At 46.0% G+C, this 22471-nt stretch overlaps 1 protein-coding gene across 1 annotated transcript; it reads left to right on the top strand.

Moving 5' to 3' along the window:
- The first annotated feature begins 1452 nt into the window (after positions 1 to 1452).
- Positions 1453 to 18515, top strand: cUnh10orf71 (chromosome Un C10orf71 homolog). The gene is made up of 2 exons (XM_080449300.1): positions 1453 to 1549; positions 7098 to 18515. The coding sequence occupies exon 2, from the start codon at positions 7296 to 7298 to the stop codon at positions 17706 to 17708; it is 10413 nt and encodes a 3470-aa protein (XP_080305426.1). The 5' UTR covers positions 1453 to 1549; positions 7098 to 7295; the 3' UTR covers positions 17709 to 18515.
- The last annotated feature ends 3956 nt before the right edge of the window (positions 18516 to 22471 follow it).

Genomic DNA, 22471 nt, shown 5'->3' with positions numbered 1-22471 from the left:
ACCGAAATAAAGTTAAAAAAAACACCCAAAAACGCCCAATATCCGCCAAATAACCGCACATTTTCGCGCGTGCGTAGGCCTAGGGCTACACGCCAGCGCCACTGACGCACAGTATGTCAGTGATCCTCAACCTTTTTCAGGCCACAACCCCCCCCAAAAAAAATGGGGACCCCTCAAAAGAATCATATTTGAACTGCATGGGGACCCCTCAAAAGAATCATATTTGAACTGCATGGGGACCCCTCAAAAGAATCATATTTAAACTGGGGACCCCCCCAAAAGAATCATATTTGAACTGAGGACCCCCCACCCTGACAAGCACTTGGAATTGTAGGAGTTGAGGCATAACAAATAGCCGTTCTACGAGCTCACAACGCCTCGCAACGTGAGCTTGTAGATCGTCATTTTTCACATTTATGCCTCTTTTATTATTTGACAATTTGGCCAATGTTTGACCAGTTCGCATTGAATAGTTTGTAGATTACTTTGGATACAGTAATGGTAATTTTCTTTTAAGTATTAAAAAGGTCTTAAAAGTCCTTAAATTGTCACTTAACTGTCATCTGGGGACCCCCCCAAAATCATGTGGGGACCCCCCAGGGGGGTCTCGACCCACAGGTTGAGAACCACATGGCAGTATGTGCCAAATATACGGTGACAAAAAACACGCCAAAGGAGCTATGGACTCGATTACATTAAGGTATCTGGTGCGGTTGCATTATGGAAATAAATGACATACTGCTCCTAAGTGCTCCAAATGCTGTCCATCTGGCTTCATCTTAAGAGGAGTCCAGATGGACCTTAATCATGACTTAAGAGCCACTTGTTAACACTCTGTATTACTTTGTCAGATCTGTTAAATGAGGAGGTGACCGTTCACAGCGTGAGGCAATGGGCTATTTATGTCTCCTCAACTGTCCTGCCTCATTCTCAAACCCCCCACACCCACTAAACCTAAACCCGCGGCCCTGAGAAAAATACATCTTTTCCTCTCAGAGAGGAAGGAAACCATCTCAACTTCTTCAGAATAGACTCAACATCTTCACAGTTGCTGACATGTTACTGTAGCTTTAGCTGCTAATGGTCAACCAGTTAGCTGTCCAGATTTATAAATAGTGGAGAGAGAGAGGGCTGTTTGTTTCATCTGCCTGATATTCGACACCGTGAAGGATCCTGTCAGACCCCGCATGCAGGCTCCCATAGCCTTCACTCTGTGGCCCCAGTGGAAGATACTTTCTCTGGGACAAACTCCTCTATTCCTGTCCGCCGGTCTCCGGCCCCATGGTCCCTCCGGCTGTGACCTCAGAGGCCCGAGCGTGGATGGACATACCGGCTTTTTACGTCTGATTCTTTCTCAGTGACAGCAGGAGGAGGCAGAACCGGTTACCGGGCCGGGCAGAAAGACTTCTTCTCTTCAGTGTTTTCTTCTCTACAGCTGATTTGGCTCTGTAGGGGGGGGGTAGGGTGGTTGGTGGGGGATGGGGGGATGAAGCCCTGTGAGGATTTACAACAAAAAAACACTTCATAATATGGACTATAAGACTGAAAGGTAAGGCCAACTCTAAGCAAGATCAATGTACACTCTATAGAACGTTATAGGCTAAACGGTGGGCATGCATTTTTATATCTGCCTTTCTGTGCTTTATATGGAGCAATCCTGTTTGCTTTAGTATGATCTTAATGTAATATTAATAAATAACCTTATACAGATATTGGCACACAGGTATTTGTTTCATTAACCATTAAGTACGAGTTATTAGTGACAAGTAAATATTTGTTCTACATCATGAAGATTTGAACATATCCCTCCTGCTGTTAGAACTAACGGTTTAGCCGCTGTTGGCTGCACTACAACAGTACCTTTGGACCTACAGTAAGGCACCTTACTACAAGTGTAGCTGGTATTTTGACCATTTTAGACCTTTCCCCCCCCACCACCCTTCTCCATGCACTTTGGAAGGAGGGGAAGTTGTGCCACAAACCTCTACTCTGACCTTAGGCTTAGGCCTCTTGAAACCAAGTCTCCTTGGTGTCAGGTTTTGAAGTTTTGAAGTCCTTCATCGGACAAAAATAAACCTGCCACATGCACGGATGAACAGTATGACATCTCATTATTGGAACAGACTAATGGACAACGATTGTATTTGTCCATGCATGTGACGACAACATGCAGACTTCAATGTTAGGTAGATTGCATGCATATGAGCTGCACTGCTGCTGTCTTGTTGGACAATATTTCTCATTGGGAGACAGTATGCATTCTGCATCAGGCAGAGACATGTGAATACTAATGCTGAGGTTTTAATACGATGGCTTTTCATGCCACTTAAACCCTATAGACAGTACTTAAACTATACAGTACTTCATTGATCGGGGGTTCAGTTCAGTAGGGCTGTATCCTTGCCCCCCTCCTTTTACCCCTTTACACCAAATGTCTTTGCCAAAATAGTTCCTAATATGACCCGGAATAGGGATGGTTTAAGTGGTTGATAATCTAAGACTTGATATATAGGGTTCAAATAAAAGGGGGAAAAAATATATTAATGATAAAATCTCAGTATTACAGTAGTTTGCTCTATTGTTGAGCTAGCCAGTGTGGTGTGTAGTTGTGTAGATGTGTAGTTGTGTGGATGTGTCTAGGACCTGGATGGCTCTCAGGTCAGTAGGTATTAATGGACCACTAGATATTCTGGGCATGGAGAGAAGGCTGCCTGGCAGCTGCAGTAAATTTAACTAGCACTGTAGCACCGTTACGTTCACTTACTGTATGTTATGTTAGCTATCAGAGTGCAAACTTTCATTTGAAACAACACCTATGTTAGCGGCAAATACATATTATATACTATGTGTATGTCAGTAGATACAAGACACAGATTCTCTCTATTTATTAATAAAACTTGAGTTTGTTTTTTTGGCTGCAACTATTGCTTTCCAAAACATCACAGTAACCTTATCTTGCAATCTGTCACTGTTAATATGACTCGTATTAATTGGTGGAAAAAGTGCTCACATTTTTTACTTAAGTAAAAATATCAATACTGCAATATAGAAATACTCTGTTATAAGTAAAAGTCTGGAATTCAAAATGTACTTGAGTAAAAGTAGAAAAGTATTGGCATCAAAATGTACTTAAAGTACCAAAAGTAAAAGTTTGAAAATAGCTGATCTACAAGCTCACAACGTGTCGGAATGTGACGCGTTGGAAGCTTGTAAATCAGCTATTTTCAAATAGCCTATGTATAAAATAGGGCTGAAGTGGTTAATTAAGCAATATTACACGAGAGGGTGTGCTTTACCGTCATTATTAGCACGCCTGTGATGCGGTCAGGAACGAGGCGAAGCCGAGTTCCGCCGCGATCACAGAAGTGCTAATAATGTAAGGTAAAGCACACCCTCGAGTGTAATATTGCGATTATACAACAGTTACCAACAAAACACATCCAAATGTATTCATATTGTGGGGCAATTCATAATAAAAAAATGTCGCTTATCCGTTTCCCTGTAAAGAGAAGAGTTTATTTGACTGAGACAAAATAGTCCCTGTAACAGCGCAGCACTCTCAGTCATCGTCTCATCAACACAGCTGATTCCAGTAGGCTATATGCTCCGTCGTACGATCGTGTTACGTGGCCAAAATAACTGATCTACAAGCTCACAACGCGTCAAGATGGCGATGCGTTGTGAACTTGTAGATCGGCTATTTTTGCCGTGCGATACCTTCGTACGATAAAGTATAACATACACTGGACTGTTAACGAAATGGGAGTAATTTTACTTTAACACAGGAGGATATTTATACAGTATGGATGTTACCATTGAAATAAAGCACACTTTTTTCCAGTTATTCCTTTTATTATAGGATTTTAGGCGATTTAGTGTGCTCTCTTCTAACCATTGATCAACCGTAAGTCCACCAAATAAGTCAAAATTAACAACATAGTCCATTTTGCGTAGCTGTTTGTTCTCCGGTGGCGGCGGTGGGTACTGTCTGTTTGTTTTCCTACGGTGGGACAGCGTGACTTCACAGCACAGCTGTGCGCTATATGGTCTAATCAGGTGCGGACTGCAGTGCGGAGTGATTTATTAAATGTGATTAGGCCCGTGCTATGATGCTGGTTTGAAGCACGGCTAGAAAGCTATTTCAGCCAATCAGATTGCTTGGTCGGAACTACCTGTTGTATAATGTATGTTTTATGATGTAATGATTTATATCTGCAAAGTAACTTATAACTAAAGTTGTCAAATAATTGTAGTGGAGTAAAAGTGCAATATTTGCCTCTGAGGTGTAGTGGAGTAGAAGTAAAAGTACTGAAAATTGGAAATACTCCACTAAAGTAAAAAAATACCTCAAAATTGTACTTAAGTACAATACTTGAGTAAATGTACTTAGTTACTTTACACCGCTGGTTAGCGGTGTAATACATATAAATACATATTACATACTATGTGCAACGGCAGGTGTGTCAGTAGATACAAGACACAGATTCTCTCTATTCATTATTAAAAACTATTTTTTTGGCTGCAACTATTACTTTCCAAAACATCACAGTAACCATCACAGTAACCTCATCTTGCAATCATACTGTCACTGTTAATATGACTCATATTGAATCTGGAATTCTTGCATGAGATTGCACACACTTTTATTATACTGTAGTTATTAACACTTAAGCCCTATATACGGCGTTGTATAACAAACAGTGAAAATAGTATTTTTGTTAATCAGCTACAGCTTTATATTCTGATACTTTGGTAATCATGTCTGTAGAGTAGAGAAGTCCTGACGTCACTTGTTCATCCCCCGGGTCGTAAAGTAATTTCTCTATGGAGAATAACATTGGGTCATCATAGAATCGGAATTGTGGTCCAAAAATAAACAAACTGTCTCGGCGATATTGTCAGGGAGGTGGCTCTGTATCGTTTATGGTAGTCAGTCACTCATATTTGATACAGTCTGTTTCTGGCGAAAATGTAACTAATTCGGTGGAAGTAACATTAGCGTTTTCTCACCGTCAGTTGATGCTTCAAATCCATAAGAGTCAAACCGCCGGGGTCATTTGTTTATTTTTGGAACACAGTTCTTATTTGACGCAATATTAAACACGTCTATGGGGATTCAGAACGGGGGGGGGGGGACCGTGACCCAGGTAGGATGTGTAAATGACGTCAGACTTCGGTGCTCTATAGACTGCTCAGTAACAGGGCTCTCCCTCCATGCAGCTCTTTAGTAAACAGAAAATACATGTTCAAGTTGGGATGCCAATTTCATCCAATTAGGAGAGAGAATCCCACAAAGATAATTGATCAGCTTGTGGTCCAGTTCCAATTCATTCTGATTCCATTTATTTTGTCTGCTCCTTTATTTGTTTAATCAACTTCCAATTCCATGTGTTTATCCTGTATCATCATCATCATGTATGAGTCCTCTTTCCTGATTGGATGAAAACGGTATCCCGACCTGAACATGTATTTTCTGTTTACTGAACAGCTGGAGAGACTGGTAGATAGTGGTGTAAAGTACATTTACTCAAGTACTGTACTGTACAATTTTGAGGTATTCTTTACTTTACTGGAGTATTTCCAATATTCAGTACTTTTACTTCTACTCCACTACATCTCAGAGGCAAATATTGTAATCCACTACAATTATATGAAAACTTTAGTTACTAGTTACTTAGAAGATTTTGAATATTATCACAAAACATACATTAACCACTTCAACCCTGTATACATTTCGGCCATTTGAAAATGGCAGATCTACAAGCTCACAATGTGAGCTTGTAGATCTGCTATTTTCAAAAGATCTTTATTGATTTGAAAACTTGTAAAATGGGCCATTTTGTATAATGCGTACTTTCTACTTTTGGTACTTTAAGTACATTTTGATACCAATACTTTTGTACTGCAGTATTGATACTTTCACTTAAGAAATCGAGTACTTTTTTGGACCACTGCTGGTAGACCCCCGAGACTGAACAAGCACTCTATAGCAATGATTACTATGGGAACATACTGTAGAGCTATTTAACACTTATTTAAACCACCTTTAACTAATGATGATCCACCAAGTTGAGCCAATAATGAATCACTGGAGGGGGGGGGGGGGGGGGTTATGTTATGTGTGTCTGTGTGAGCATCAGAGTTAGTTTGCATGGGAACTGTCTTCCTTTCCTAAAAATAACTCACGTGAGATTGAGGCCTGTCTGCTGTGCCTGTCTGTCTGTCTGTCTGTCTGCTGTGCCTGGCAACAGGACGGCTCAGTTCACCACATGTCTCCGAAGGTCAGTGTAATTGACGGGAGGATTTACAAGGCTGTTTTCAGCCACACATACGCAGCGCGGCTGGCTGCTTAATTCACAGAAAGTAGATTCCTATAAAGGCCAGGCAGGCACTCATCACTAAAGTTAAAAACAGAAGCGGCCGGCCTATCGTGTGTCCATTTGGACAAGACCCAGAGATTAGGTTGTAAAGGGCTTTATATAACTCGATTCAATTCAATTCAACTCAACTACATTTTCCCTCTACACCAAATCTCTTCGCATCGATTCATCACTCTGTTCTTTGATTTTGGTTCCTCAACAATGTAGCAGCATTAACATTAATACATACATAATTAAGAATAGCAACAGTAGTAAGTAGAAGGTAAAGTAAAAGCTATGTACCGTACATTAGTCATAACACACTTTAAGGTGCTTGCAGGAGCTGCGTGCGCATATTCTAAATATTATCCATATGTGTATGTATGATGTATTTGTGTGTGTGTGTGTGTGTGTGTGTGTGTGTGTGTGTGTGTGTGTGTGTGTGTGTGTGTGTGTGTGTGTGTGTGTGTGTGTGTGTGTGTGTGTGTGTGTGTGCGCGCGTGTAGTATGTGTGTAATATGAGGTGTGTGTGTGTGTGTGTGTGTGTGTGTGTGTGTGTGTGTGTGTGTGTGTGTGTGTGTGTGTGTGTGTGTGTGTCTGTATGTGTATGTGTGTAAATATCAATTGACATACAGTAATATGTGTACATGTATGTGTGCATACTGTATATTTGTGTGTGTATGTCTTAACATACAAAGTGTCATGATGTCTGGACTAATTCTCTGGTCTCTTCTACAGGGAAGCAAGGAATCCCAGGACTTATTTGGACACAGAACAACTGAACGGTCTGAGGAGCCACCCACCGTCACCCACCCTGAGGGGCCCAGACGCCGGCCCCTGTAAACACCGGTGGCAAAGCTGTGTTTCAGCTGTGAACGGTTTGCATGAATGACCGAGCGGGCAGGCAGAGCTCTGTCTGCGTGAGCCGGCATCATCATGACGTCGGTGGAGAAGAAGCGCCACTCCGGGCACCGGAAGCACCGGAAGCACAGCGACGGAGCGCACAGCGACACCTCCAGCGGCGGCTCCTTCCTGGACGAGACGGACCGCGAGGTCAGCAGCCTGACCGACCGGGCCTTCAGGAGCCTCTGCATCGGAGACGAGGCCGTTTATAATGACTCTGACCTCGGCGGCGGCACCTCGTCCCCGTCTGTCCAGAGGGAGAAACAGCTGGCCTTCAGCCAGCAGAGCACTCACGATGGCTGGGGGGACACGGAGGCCCTTAAGAGAGCCGCCCACGAGCGCTTCAGCCTCCGGGTGCAGCAGTACGGCGAGGACCGGATGCAGGGAGGACCGTACGGGGCACAGACCCAGGGGGAGGGTCACGGCGAGGCGAGGACAGAGAGGGGGGTTTCTGCCACATTCCAGCGCTCCTTTGTGGATATGTCTCAGCAGGAGGACTCTCAGGGGGACGAACAGCTGTCCCTCCTCAACGGACCCATGGAGCTGGGGGGCTCGCAGCATCGCAGGAGCCGCTCCAGGGTCTCGTCTCTCATCAAGGCGTTCAGCAACGAAGGATACAGAGACGCTAACCTCAGGGAGTTGAATACTAACGAGGCGAGCTGGGACAAATCGGCTCTCATGAGCATCCAGAGGGAGCTGTCCGAGTTCTCGGACGCCTGCCACCAGAACTTCAACAGCAGTGGCCCTTTCTCGCCACCGGGCTCTTTTTCTACCAGAGATAACAACTTCTACTCCTCTGAGATGGCTACGGCTGTGGCCCACATGGACGCCACCTCCTCCTTCATGAGGACGTCCCACAGCACGCACAGCGCGTTCAACACCAACTCCAAGTTCTTCATACACAGTGAGTTTAGCCCCTTCAGGCTGTGGAGGGATCACAACAGGTTTCCCTTTCACCACAGAGAAGTCACAGGATTCATGCCGCGCTCTGAGTTCCCCAGATGGTACGAGACGCCTATGTACAAGGAGCTCTCCCTGGGGCCCCAGCCGCCGGGCCCTGGCATGTACACAGAGAGAGGGGCCAGGCCTCAGAGGAAGCCTGTGGCTCCTCCGCCTCCACCTCGCTCCACCTCCACCTCCTCTGTGATGCAGAAAGCCACCGCCCTGGAGAAGCGCAGTGAGTCGGAGCTGACGGGCCAGTATCCTCCCTGGAAGCAGATACAGGGCAGCCAGTCGACGAACAGACGCCCGTCCACGGTCTCGCCGACCGGAGACTTGTCCCGCCACGTCAGAGACACTCTCAGCTCCGTGAGCAAGCTGCAGCAGAAGATCTCAATGATGACGTCGGCGCAAAGCGTCACGGCGGAGATGACCGCTAGGCAGCAGGGAATGCTTAACAGCTACGACACTTTAATCCCCTTAAGCACGGTCGAGCGAAACGTGGCCGGTAGCGCGGCCAGTAGCACGACTCCCTTCAATATCAGCCAGCTGCTGACGCCGGTGATACCGGCGTATCAGGACACGGAGACATTGGATGCCACGTCGCCTCCCGGCGTGGAACACCCCCCTGTGCGGGCCGAGAGCAGGGGAGCCACTCCTGACATCAGGTCCAGTTACAAATCCAGAGCCACAAGCCTCCTCTTCAACCTCAAAGACAACCGGAAAAGAGTGAAGAGCACCTACAGCCCGCCCAAATTCAAAGGCCCGGAGATGACCGACAAAAGCAAACAACATATCGAGCCCAGAGACACGATAATAGATATGCCTGATTTCCCCGATCCTGTTATCCAAATCCCCCAGGTGCTTGTACAGGAGGAACCCGGTATGACGGATGCTGCGTTGCATCAAGCTTTACAAGAGCAATGCAGCCGCGTCCCGCCACCCGCAGCGTACACCTCCCCACCCATGACGGCATTTTCAGGCCTAGACACAGAGTACAATGCACGTGAATACCTGACTGCTCAGATGCAAGGTGAGACGGTTCCCCATGGTGGATTCAGTGGATTCACACAGGGAAACTACAATAGCAACCAGCTTATTAATGGACTGAATCGCCAAGAAGACTTATCGCCATTTACTGCCTTTAAGATGGGCCAGATTGATAAGAGAGAGCCCCAGGCAGGCATTGTATATGGGCAGGCGAGCTCTGAAAAACTAGCCGTTTATAACACACTGCCCATAGCTACTTCACCCCTCACTAAACATAACATAAGCCCTAAGCCATTCTATTCTACTACAGACACAGCTAGATCCAATATTGATTCTAACAGTCAAAACAGAGGATATGTAATAGCCAAAACAAGTACAGAGAAAAACGCTAGTAAATCAATATTCACTAATGTAGATGGATATGAGCAAGTGACAGAAAACAGATATGGTTACAATGCTGTATCCTACCAGGACAGCTGCAGACAACAGGCCTATGTCAGCACAACAAGCAGCCAAGCGGCAGAGAGCCTGCAGGGTGTTGAAGACAAACCACGGCCTGCATGGAAGGGAGAGATAGCTACGTATTTGTCAGAGAAGGACAAACAAGCTCAGTCCTCCCAGAGTGCACAGGAGCAGAGCTGGAACGATGGAGCCTCATATCAGGTTCCGTTCCATGCTCCTTATCAACCGTTGGCGGGTCATAACATTTCAAACCAGCTGCAGCAATATGCTCCTCTTGGTAACGAGCCTGTACTCAAAGACCAGTCTGAACCCTATTCAAATCGGGATCCTGGAACGGCTAAGGCCAAATATGAACATCACCGTGCGCAACAAAACGAGGGACATGAAACCAAAGACAATTATCCGATCCAGAATTATTATCCATATGGAAAGATGGAGCAGGAGTACAGAAAACAACAGATGTTTTACCCCGAAGACACGAAAAACACGGTGATGCAGGAGACTGCACAGAAAACACGATATGTGCCAAAGCTTGAGGAGAACGAAGCTCTGAGATTACAACAAAATGACTTGAAACAACAGCACGACGAGTACGACAAACAGAGGCCGTTACCTGCTAGTGCTGAGGGCAGACAGTGCAATGAAAACGTCCTCGCAATGACAAACCAGATCAAAGCGGATCATACTGAAACTGAGCCCCCTAAAACCCTGCAGGCAAAGGGCACAGGAGGGGTTCAGGTGGGACGGCCCAGCCCAGGGTCGTCTGGAGCAGAGCTAATTATAGAAGGACAGCCTGGCGGAGAACATGTTGTAGAAAAGCAGGCAGAAGAGGGGGCCAGCGAGGGACAGACTGGGCACGTTGAAGACAAACTGGTAAAAGCAGCACCAGATGAGACGGGGAACAAGCAAGAACAGTCTAAATCAGACAACAGAGAGATTCAACAGCTCATTCAACAGCTGAACAGTGACCTGGCAAAGGCTCAGCAGACACAGCAGTCTGGAGTAAAACAAGCTGAAGACAGACAGGCTGGTAGGGAGTCGATAGTAGCAGAAAACAGATATGAAGTAAAGGAAATAGAGCAAAGTGAGGCAGAACAGGTCGAAATAAGTCAAGTTACTGTAGAACAGGCCCAAGTGGAACAGATAAAGGAAGAAGTGTGTGGAAAGATCAAACCAGAACATATGGAGCAAGCTAAAGAAGACAAATCCAGGGGTGAGTTAATTGAGGCAGGACAGCTCAGTACTAACACAGAACAAACTCAAACAGAACAAGTCAAAGCGCAGCTGGCTAGAGCAGAGGAGGCCAACGCAGAGCTTTCTAAAATAGAGACAATGAAATCAGAGTCAGCTAAATCCAAAGCAAAACAAGCAGACACGGAGCAGGTCAAGGTTGAGCCTACTAAAGTGCAGCACGCTAAAACAGAGTTAGCCAAAGCCAGAGCAGAGTTGGCCAAAATAAAGGAGAAGATGAGAGGAGAGCAGAAAGATCACATTGAAGAGGGCAACGTGGCAAATAAAATCACTCCTGAAAGGTTTGAAACTGCAGAAAATCTAAAATATCAACAAAATGAAGACTTAATTGTCAATAGTTCTGATCCAGTTACAGCCGACCGAGGCGGAGATGATTATGAGCATGTCAGGGAGAAATATGGTTGGATGAATACAGATGACAGTCAAAAACCACCGTTAGTTGATGATAAGGTTGTAGAGGCAATGAACAATAAGGAATCAAAGGATGAAACCAACCCTGAAAGAATCCCAATAGATAACATAGGACAGGAGCAAAGCCTGAGTTCTACTGAATATGATGAAGAGGTTAGAGAAAACCAATATGTTTATAGCGAGTCATCTAAAGAATTTAAATTATCCAGTGCAAATAATTTACTCACTGATGGGAAAACAACAAACAACAATGATACATTTAAAGCAAAGGATGACCAGGCAATGAATGACAATTCAGAAAAACGTGAGCCACTTGATCAAAACATTTCACTGTCAAAATCTGCTAAATCTCTTCCTCACGAAAGAAAGCCCAGCAAAGATCCACATTCTACACCTTACAGAGCACTGTCTTATAAAGAGAGGGCACAAGCCAGGCAGGAGATACTGACATCCAAAATAAAAGCTCACGCAGAAAAGGAAATTTCAGCGATTAAAGAAAAGGGTCTTTCCAAAAACCCCACAAAGCATTTAGTAAGCGGCCAGGGTGGTCATGTGTGCCAGAAGCCACCGCCACTGGAAACCCCTAAAGGACACGACAGAGTATCAAACAAAGAGCCGTCTAAGGTGAATAAAGTGGACTCATCATCACAGGCTGAAGCAGTAATGAGGAGAGAAGGCTGCATACTTGAAACTCAAACTACAAACAAAGCTGAGGGTGAAAGTGAAGCAATTCCTGAAGATTCAGCGCCTTCGCTAAAATTGGTCTTAGGCCAGAGCGAGACAACAACACCTGATGACGACTTGCAGATCATGGGTATACGGGTAACTGTAAGAGAGAGAAAACCCTCTGTGAGCGATGGTCAGGTGGATAAAGATGCTCATGAAGCTGCTAAAAGTAAGATCTCGTCTGAAACTCAACCCCTCCTCTTTAAACAGGGGATAATAACAAGAAAGGCTAAAGACTACACAAATGGCACATCCCTGCCGGTGGAAAAAAGACAAGACTCTGCACCATCTGATGAAAACCTTTATGATGAAAACAACAGTATGACAGGGAAAGAAAACGTACATATATCGATGGGGAAGCAGGATATAAGGACACATAGTGGAGAGCACAGCCAAGGTGAAGACAAACTGCACATAGACGGCATTGCCATCCGAGTTGTGCCAGGGGTAATTGAGAAACAGGAAATGACAGAAAATCATCCTGCCATTAAAAGTCCATCTAGCAGCGTGGGTGCAGTAAATGAAAATAAACCAGCTGCATTGCCAAGCCCTGGTACAAAAACAAACACATCAAAAGACGAGGACCGAGCTAAAATCGTCACACCAGGAAGCAATGAGTTAAAACCAATTAAAGACAGTTTGGAACCTCGGCATGCGTCACCCAGTGAGAGACAGGGGACTCATTCATTGAGATTGGGCGATGAACACAACGCTGGCATTACAACCAGAGAGATTAAGCAAGTCAAAAGTGGAACGCCTGACAAACCTGCGACAGCTGAAGCCACAGCACATGGCAACAGGATGGATGAGGATTATTTTCAGTTGCAAGGGGCAACAGAGACAAACCACAGAGAAGTTAATCTCAGTTTGAATGTTGGAAATATGTCAAATGCAGTGAGTGGAAATAGGATGGCAGAGTCTACTGCAGAGAATGACACAACCGTACATAGCAAAAGAATGCACAGAGAAGTGAAAGATGAGCAGGCTTCAAAGCAGGGCGACGGTCCTACACAGAGACAAAGCAAGTTCAGCGCACGGATGAAGACAGATGAAGACGTTCATGTCAGGAAACATGACACAGAGAGTCGCCCCCATTCATCGGCGACAGAAAGACAGCCTGCAAATAATACAATGCAGGAAAATGTCAATTCCAAACAGAAACCTAAAGAGAAAGCCTCCACTACACCTGATATATCAGCCATTGCAGACTACGCCAGATTAAAAGTGATCGCTGCAGAGGGTAGTCCGGACACATTGCAGGACTTCCATCCCGGCAAAAAGGAAGGATTTTTCCCACTCATTCAGAGTCGTCCTAGTAGACGCCCAGTGTTCACCACTAGCGAGACACAGGGCCTCTCGGCGAAAGAAAAGACGTTGCCCAAAGAGCCAGAGGTCAGTGCCAAAGTGAGCCAAAAAGAGCCCAAAGCTGTAGTGTTTTCTATCGTGGAGCAAGAGCACAAAAGGACAGGTATGTTCAGGCTGGGGGACAAAGAGAACAAGCTGCCAGATGTTAAGCCAAGTGAGGGAAGTGCAGATGCTGAGAGACAAACACACAAACAAGATCTCAACCACAGCAGCAAGCCAGCGCCGGAACACCTTCAGAATGCAGGAGGTAGAGAGTTTAAAGGAACTGATGCCCAAGGAGCCAATCAAGGAGGGCAAAGTATTCATCATACCATGCCAGCATCCACCTCAGCTCCTCATCCACGCGCCATTCAAGGGCAAACACACACCTTCGGGTCGAGTGGCGGAGCTCAAAGAGAGGAGGAGACCAGAGTGAAACAGAAAGAGGAGGAACAAGCTGCCAAGGTGGAGGAGGAGAGGAGAGAAAAACTGAGACAAGAAAGACTGGCGGCTCAGCGCGAGGAGGAGGTCAAAGCGAAACGGAGAGAGGCCGAGAGGAAAGCGGCGGAGGAGAGAAGAGCAAAGCAGATCAGAGAGGAGGAGCTGAGGATGAAACGGATGCTGGAGGAGAGGAAAGCCGCGGAGGTTGAGGAGGCGAAGAAAGCTGCTCAGAGGGAAGAGGAGAGGAGAGCGAAGGAGAGACAGGCCATCGCTGTTCGGCTTGAAGAGGAGAGGAGAGCAAAACAGAGAGAGATGGAGAGGAGAGCAGAGGAGGAGAAAAAAGCTAAACAGAGAGAGATGGAGAGGAGAGCAGAGGAGGAGAAAAAAGCAAAAAAGAGAGAAATGGAGAAAAAAGCAGAAGAGGAGAAAAAAGCAAAACAGAAAGAGATGGAGAGGAAGGCGGAGGAGGAGAGAAAGGCAAAAAAGAGAGAGATGGAGAAAAAAGCAGAAGAGGAGAAAAAAGCAAAACAGAGAGAGATGGAGAAAAAAGCAGAGGAAGAAAAAAAAGCAAAACAGAGAGAGATGGAGAGGAGAGCAGAGGAGGAGAGAAAAGCAAAAAAGAGAGAGATGGAGAAGAAAGCAGAAGAGGAGAGGAGAGCAAAGGAGAGAGAGATGGAGAGGAAGGCGGAGGAGGAGAGGAGAGCAAAGGAGAGAGAGATGGAGAGGAAGGCGGAGGAGGAGAGGAGAGCAAAGGAGAGAGAGGCCATGGCTGCTAAGAGAGAGCAGGAGAGGAGAGACAAACAGAGGGAGTTGGAGAGGAGAGAAGCGGAGGAGAGGAGAGCAGCGGAGGAGAGGAGAGCCAGACAGGCAGTGGAGGAGATGAGGAGAAAACAGATTGAGGAGGAGAGGAGAGTGGCTCAGAGAGAGGAGGAGAGGAGAGCAAAGGAGAGGGAGGCCGTGGCCGCTAGGATAGAAGAGGAGAGGAGAGAGAGACAGAGAGAGACTGAGAGGAGAGCGGAGGAGGAGAAGAGAGCTAAGGAGAGAGAGGAGCAACAGAGAGCCAAGCAAAGAGAGGAGGAGGAGAGGAGAGCAGCTCAGAGAGAGGAGGAGAGAAAAGAGAGAGAGAGGAAGGAGGAGATGATCGCAGCTCAGAGAGAGGAGGAGAGGAGGAGAGCTGCTCAAATAGCAGAAGAGGAGAGAAAAGAGAGAGAGAGGAAGGAGGAGGAGAGGAGAGCTGCTCAGCTGGTAGAAGAGAGGAGGATCAAACAGATGGAGGTGGAGAGAAAAGAGAGAGAGGAGAATGAGGAGATGATTGCAGCTCAGAGAGAGGAGGAGAGGAGGAGGAGAGCTGCTCAACAAGAAGAGGAGGAGAGAAAGGAGAGACAGAGGAAGGAGGAGAAGATGGCTGCTCAGAGAGAGGAGGAGAGGAGGAGAGCTGCCCAGCTGGCAGAGGAGAGGAGGATCAAACAGATGGAGGAGGAGAGAGAAGCCGCTCAGATAGAAGAGGAGAGAAAGGAGAGACAGAGGAAGGAGGAGAAGATGGCTGCTCAGAGAGAGGAGGAGAGGAGGAGAGCTGCTCAACTAGAAGAGGAAGAGGAGGACAGGAGGAGAACTGCTCAAATGGAAGAGGAGAGAAAGGAGAGGCAGAGGATGGCTGCTCGGAGAGAGGAGGGAGAGAGGAGGAGAGCTGCTCAACGAGAAGAGGAGGAGGAGAGGAGGAGAGCTTCTCAACTGGAAGAGGAGAGAAAGGAGAGACAGAGGAAGGAGGAGAGAATGGCTGCTCAGAGAGAGGAGGAGAGGAGTAGAGCTGCTCAACAAGAAGAGGAGGAGGAGAGGAGTAGAGCTTCTCAACAAGAAGAGGAGAAAAAGGAGAGGCAGAGAATGGCTGCTCGGAGGGAGGAGGGAGAGAGGAGGAGAGCTTCTCAACTGGAAGAGGAGAGAAAGGAGAGACAGAGGAAGGAGGAGAGGATGGTGACACAGATACAGGAGGAGAGGAGGAGAGCTGCTCAAATCGAGGAGGAGGAGAGCAAGGCGAAAGAGAGGGAGGAACAGGGAGCCAAAGAGATCGAGGAGGAGGAGCGGCAAGCCATGCGGGAGAAGGAGAGGAGAGCGGGTCAACGAGAGGACAGGAGAGAGAAACGACACGCGGCTCAGAGGATGGACCCCCTCCTCCAGTACTACGATACAGCAGAGGGAGACAGCAGACCTCCACGCTCACCCGTACCCTCCAGGAGACGAGGGGAGTCCGCTGAGGACGCGGGGTCCTACAGCAGGCCTCGCGCCACTCCATCTCCTGCTCCATCCGCCCCACGCTCCAACGCCTCCTCCCCTGCCTTCGGAGCCAAGCCCACCATGTTCAAGGTCAAGGATAACACCGTCAGAGGCGGCTCCTTCTCCAGGTCGGTCAAACCGCGCTTCCACAAGAACCTCGGCGAAGACTTCAGGGTGGGCTCGCCACTGGACGGCTGGCGGGGGGGCTCGCAGGCGGCAGAGGACGAGCAGGACAAAGCCAGACGCGGCGCCGGAACTCCCGTCCAGCACGACGGTTTCGCCGGGTCGAGCAGGTTCTCCCTCGCCAGAGAAACTTCTTCGGCGCCAGATCACTCGGCGCCTCTCCTAGAACACCGTCCCTACTCCAGGAGGAGCATTGCTCTCGATGAAGAGGACTCTCGCTCCATGGTCAGCAACATGTCGGAAGACATGGAGAGTTTCGCCACCAGTGCGGCCGACCTGGCGGAGCTAAGGGGGATTTATGACTACGACAGACCGGAGTCGGCCTGTAGTTTCAGCAGCGACGTGTCCCGCTCTCTGGGGAAGCCCCCGAGCGTGCCCGCTAAGACCGATAAAGCCTTACGCAGGGCAAAGAGGCTGACGCAGCGGAGGATAAAGAAGGAGTTGAGTAAAACCGCCGTGGAGTCCCCTGCTCCAGAGGAGAAACCCCTCCATGCCGACTCTGGCGTTCCTTCAGCCACCACTCAGCTGCACCCCTCCTCCTCCTCCGATGACTTCCCTATCCTGTCCTCTCCTCATTTCTCTGCTCCCATCTCCCTCACTCATGCCCCAACACAAGACCCTTCTGCACCTCCCTCCCGGCCCTCCTCGCGTACTTTCCACGCCTCCCCTCACCACTCGCCTCCTGTCTCCCTTCCCATGGCCTCTCCCCATCACTCGCCCCCTGTCTCTCTAGCTGCTGCTCCACAAAGCGTCCCCCGTTCTCCCACTCTCCACCACGCGGGCCGCCCCGCCCCGGTGACACAGTACCAAGTAGAGCCTGGCTACTCCCAGAACCACCCTGTGACCCAACGTAAGGTCCTGCAGGACCCCGGGTCCGGTCAGTACTACGTAGTGGACATGCCCGTGCAAGTGAAGGCCAAGACCTTCTTCGACCCGGAAACGGGGAAGTACGTCCAGCTAAACGTGCGCCAGACGGCCCAAGGTGGCTCGCCCCAGCCCCGACGGAAGCAGCAGCAGGCCCAGCCGCAGCAACCGGCCAGGCCCCATGCTGCTCCCACCGGGCAAGGTTACCCGGGTCATCCCCAACACCACCACCAGTCCTCACTGCCGACCCACAGGTCTTCCGCGGGAACGTCTGCAGCCTCTACCCTTCCAGAGGACTCGAACCCCGCCAGACAGAGCCAGACTGATGATGGATACCGGGAGAACGAACGGGGACGGGACTCGCACGAGCTTAACTGCAGCCCGGAGCAGACCCGCTACATGGACACTGCCTGTGAACCGGGCAAGACGACGCGTACCACGGCTTACAAGACACACAACACGGAGCAGGCCACACGCAGCAGCCAGCCACGCACAAACAATACCGCTGTCCCTCGCGATATTATAACTATGAGTGAACTAGAGGACTTTATGGATGATTGGTGACGTTGTGACACACTGAACTTTTTGAGTGGAAATCCATTTGACAGCCTAAAAATGACTGAATGTAGCACATTTACTGTGGCCAACCTCAGCGTCAGATAAACAGCCTCGAGGCACGTTATTGTTCATTATATATAAGTGAAATGGATGTATATGTGATTTATTGAAGTGCAAAACGGTTGTGTTTTGGTTATCAGAGGCTTTTGATGAAAAGTCCCTGAGACATGCTGTTCAATTGCTGCTGTTATATTTTTGCTTTAGTTGTAGCTATCGATGCTAAAGCTAACTTGTGTTACAGACATGTTTACCATTCCATTTGATAATTCTGAACCAGATGCAATAAGATATTCTTTTCTGGTGCAAGTGATCAACAATCTCATTTGCAAACTAGAACAGGATATTATTACAAACAAGAAAACATTACAGTATCGTGCAATATAGCTTGAAGGAGTAACATACGTTTCACTGAAATGTGCACGGTGGGAGAAACAATGCATTTAGCATTTTGTGATGCATGAAATAATATTAAATCCATTGTGTCGATCTAACGTCTGCAAATATTCATTTGCAGAATAAGTTGATTGATTGATTGATTGAGTGTCTGTTTAAGCACAGCAAACTAAAATAAGTGGAAATAATGTGACGTGATTATTGCCGTTTCTTGGGTTTCATTTAATAAAAGTAGTCAATTTCTAAAGAGGGAGATTAGTGTTTTGGTCTTGCTGTGAACCAGAATAGTGTGACGTGGATTTCTGCAGGAAAATAAAAGCCCACCTCATTCAGTGAAATCTATGGCTTTCAGAAGCTCCTTATGAAGGTAAAATAAGAAAATAAAAATACAAGAGAAATCCAAATAAACAGGCGAAATGAATATAAACACAATGACTTGCTGTTGCTCGATTTCCATTACGTTCAGAAGACACTGGAACAACAGTGTCACCATGAAATAATTGTGTCTAGAATTAGAAACCACATCCTGCTTTGGCCTTCACACATTGTTCTGGTTGTGACAATAGAAAATGTAGTTTCTTCAATTTGTGCATAAAACTTTGTACAGAAACAAGAGCAAAAGAGTGTGTGGTGATATTTGTATTGAGATGGGTTCATAAACAGAAAATGAGTGAACAATTGGGTGTGGTATTGTTCTGTGGTACTTTTTTTTCTTTCTTTTCTTTTCTCAACCTTTATTTAAAGGTGTTTTTTTGTTGAATTAAGTGTCAAATATCTCTATATTCTTATAGTAGGCCTAATCGTTTCTATATACCCCCATTACTGATCAAACACTATATAGTACGCTATAGAGCAGTGGTTGTCAAACGTTTTCATTTGACACTTAGCCCGCGGACCCCCATTTGAAAAGACATGCCCCAGGGACCCCCATAAGAGAAGATGTTTACGGCTCTAGCAGTGATTCTCAAACATTATAATTTCAAGGACCCCCAGTTTGACATGCATTTAGGCTACGGACCCCCATTTCATGGCATTTCTATCTCTGGGACCCCAATTTATATTGTAAAATCAATGTTATTTCAACTCTGAGAGTGTACAAATGGAACCAAATGGACCCGTTGGTTCCATTTGTACACTCTCAGAGTTACAGACCCATAAGGGTCCATTTGGTTCCTATCTATCTAACATTTAGCTGGGGACCCCCTGGGAACTCCCTCAAGGACCCCTGGGGGTCCCCGGACCCCACTTTGAGAACCAACAGTATAGAGTATGTCTCTCCAGCTCAGAAAATACATTTTCAGGGTTGCCAATTTCCTCCAATCAGGAAAGAGTACCCATCAGCTTCAGTTTTATAGTGTTCCCATTGTTCTGTTTCATGACATCCAATAACACTGGTTTATCCCGTATCCTGTATGAGTTCTCTCTCCTGATAGGATGGAATTGGCATCCCAACCTGAGAATGTATTTTCTGTTGACTAAAGAGCTCTTGTGACACTGAACAAACAAACAATATAATTACAGTATTATCAGAATATATTATACTTTCTTACAAAAAGCTTCTAGTTTGAACCAAAACATGTTGAGGCCAACGTCTCATTTTTCCATGGTGCCCTGTTTACAAGCAAATCACATGATCATATACAAATGATAATTTAAAAAATATATATATATATTATAAACAATATAAAATAACCATGCATCAATACATACAACTGTTAACAATTATGGCAACATTACATCGACTTAGAATTAAAAAAAAATCTAACTTCAAATACATGAACCAAGTGATCCTGAGCCATGTGTGAGATCTGTGGTTCTCTGCTGGATGAATGAATCAGTTGATTAAAATCAATGACCTAATATGCCTGTGGAAGTGGAACCTAATTCTGGTCATTCTTAGTTCTGGCCACAGTGCATCAAAGTGTCTCCTTTTATCTCACCTAATAGACCCCTTAACAGACGATGTCACACTGGCTCCAAGCGTCACACTGGCTCCAAATGAAACCCATTCTGTCAGGCCTCGCTAGGACGCGCCTCACTAGCCAACACACAAGAGGGGGTTGGGGTTAGAGGTTAGAGGGGGTTGGGGTTAGAGGTTAGAGGGGGTTGGGGTGTGCTGAAACCAGCGCACCCCAAAACAACAGGTTGAGAATTGATTGCATGAAACAATCACCTGTGCATCCAGTCTCAATGTTAGTAAACACATAATTGGTCTATTCATAAAGAAAATGTAAGTGCAGGTACATTTGCAGTGGTGTAAAGTAACAAGTACACATACATTTACTCAAGTACACAGTACTTAAGTACACTTTTGTGGAAATTGACTGGAGTTTTTCCAATTTTCAGTACTTTTACTTCTACTCCACTACATCTCAAATATTGTACTTTTTAATCCACTAATATTATTTGACAACTTTAGTTACTTTGTAGATTTTGACTATTTATTACAAAACATGCATTAACCACTTCAACCCTATGCATACTGAGGCTATTTGAAAATAGCCTGTGAGCGTGTAGATCTGCTATTTTCAAAGCATTTTTATACATTTGGAAATTTGTAGCAGAGTATTTCTACATCGTGGTATTGGTACTTCTACTTACGTACAAAATGTGAGTACTTCTTCCACCACTGTTGAGTGTGTGAATGCTGCCTGTAACTCATTGGTAGAATCCAGAGCCTTCTAATCACACTAGCTGTGGTCCATAGCGTTAGAAGGAGTTCTCCGCACAGCCTCTCGTCTTTAATAAAAAATAAAGAACACGCTTTTGCTACCCACCAAAACAGAGAGGGTTTTATGAGTTGAAAGCCTACTCTACTTAGTGGGAACACTGTGAGCCCCCCACCTCACGTCTTAAATACACTTTTTGGCCAGAAAAGAAAATATTTCACCGGAAGGAAAACATGTCTTTGGTTGCTCCACTGCGCCCCCTACAGATCTGGTTAATGGAATTTTTCTATTGACAAATTTTTTTCCTTCCGGTGAAATATTTTCTTTTCTGGCCAAAAAGTGTATTTTAGACGTGAGGTGGGGGGCTCAGAGTGTTCCCACTTAGTAGAGTAGGCTTTCAACTCCATAAAACCCTGTTTTTTTTGGTGAGTAGCAAAAGTGTATTTATTATTTTATACTAAAGACGAGAGGCTGCAGCCTGCGGTGCGTGCGCAAAGGCTCGGAAGTTCCATAGCGTTCTGGAGAACTCCTTCTAACGCTGTAGTTGATCCCTGAGTGGCAGTAACATGCTTTGACCACTGCGGGGCAGAGGCGAGCGAAGCTCTCGCTGGCTATAGTGGCTATAGGCTGAAGACTATAGTTGACTATAAAGCAGTGGTTTTCAACCTTTTTCGCATCAAAGACCCCCAAATTGACAAATATTAGCCCAGGGACCCCCATTTGAAAAGATATGCCAGGGACTCAACCATTTAGATTTCTTGGGGGTCCCAATCTACACTGTATCACCATCATCAGCGTTCTTTTAACTCTGAGAGTGTACAAATGGAACCAAATGGACCCCCCTCAAGGACCACTGGTTGTCCCCAGACCACTGGTTGAGAACCACTGCTATAAAGTGTTGTTGACAAGAGAAACACAGAAGAAAGAGCAACATGTGTTTTTACTGAATAGTTAATATTGGCCTTTCTTGACACCAAGAATCCATCAAAACCACGAGGATGCTTGAACCTGAAGCTTAAAAAGCATATGTTTTCGTGCTTCAGTGTGTATTATCGTGTAAACATTTACAACAAACAAAACCCTCATTTGGGCTGAAGAACACATTATGAAACCACTGTGGTTTTAGGTTAGTTAAGATACCTTAAAGCCTGAGGGAATCCTACGTGGGTATACAGTGGTGTAAAGTAACTAAGTATATTTACTTAAGTACTGTACTTATTAGTTAAAAAAATTGAGGTGTTTCTACTTTACCGGAGTATTTTCCAATACTTTTATTTCTACTCCACTGCACCCCAGAAGCAAACATGTAATGTGATGTGATATGTGAGCTTGTAGATCTGCTATTTTCCATTGATTTATTTTTAGATTTATTTTATTTTATACATTTGAAAACTTTCTGCATAATGAGTACTTTCTACTTTTGGTACTTTAAGTACATTTTGATACCAATACTTTTGTACTTTCACTCAAGTACATTTTGAATACAGGACTTCTACTTGTAACTTTTACTTAAGTAAAACATGTAAGTACTTTTTTCCACCAGTGCGTGTATATAAGGCGTGAAGGGTTAATGTGTTGTGTGATGTCATCAGGCTGTTGGCAGAGCTCCTCTCTCTCTCTGCAGTAGAAGCTCTGCCTCAGCACTTT

This window comes from Gymnoscopelus braueri (assembly GCF_963280865.1).
Source record: "Gymnoscopelus braueri genome assembly, chromosome: 14".
In the NCBI taxonomy this organism is placed as follows: Eukaryota; Metazoa; Chordata; class Actinopteri; order Myctophiformes; family Myctophidae; genus Gymnoscopelus; species Gymnoscopelus braueri.
Note: the sequence above shows the minus strand (reverse complement) of the source record. Positions and strands in the feature narration are given on the sequence as shown.

Bases quoted from the DNA above. Each gene is read 5' to 3' on its own strand.
- cUnh10orf71 (XM_080449300.1), top strand. From the start codon at position 7,296: ATGACGTCGGTGGAGAAGAAGCGCCACTCCGGGCACCGGAAGCACCGG.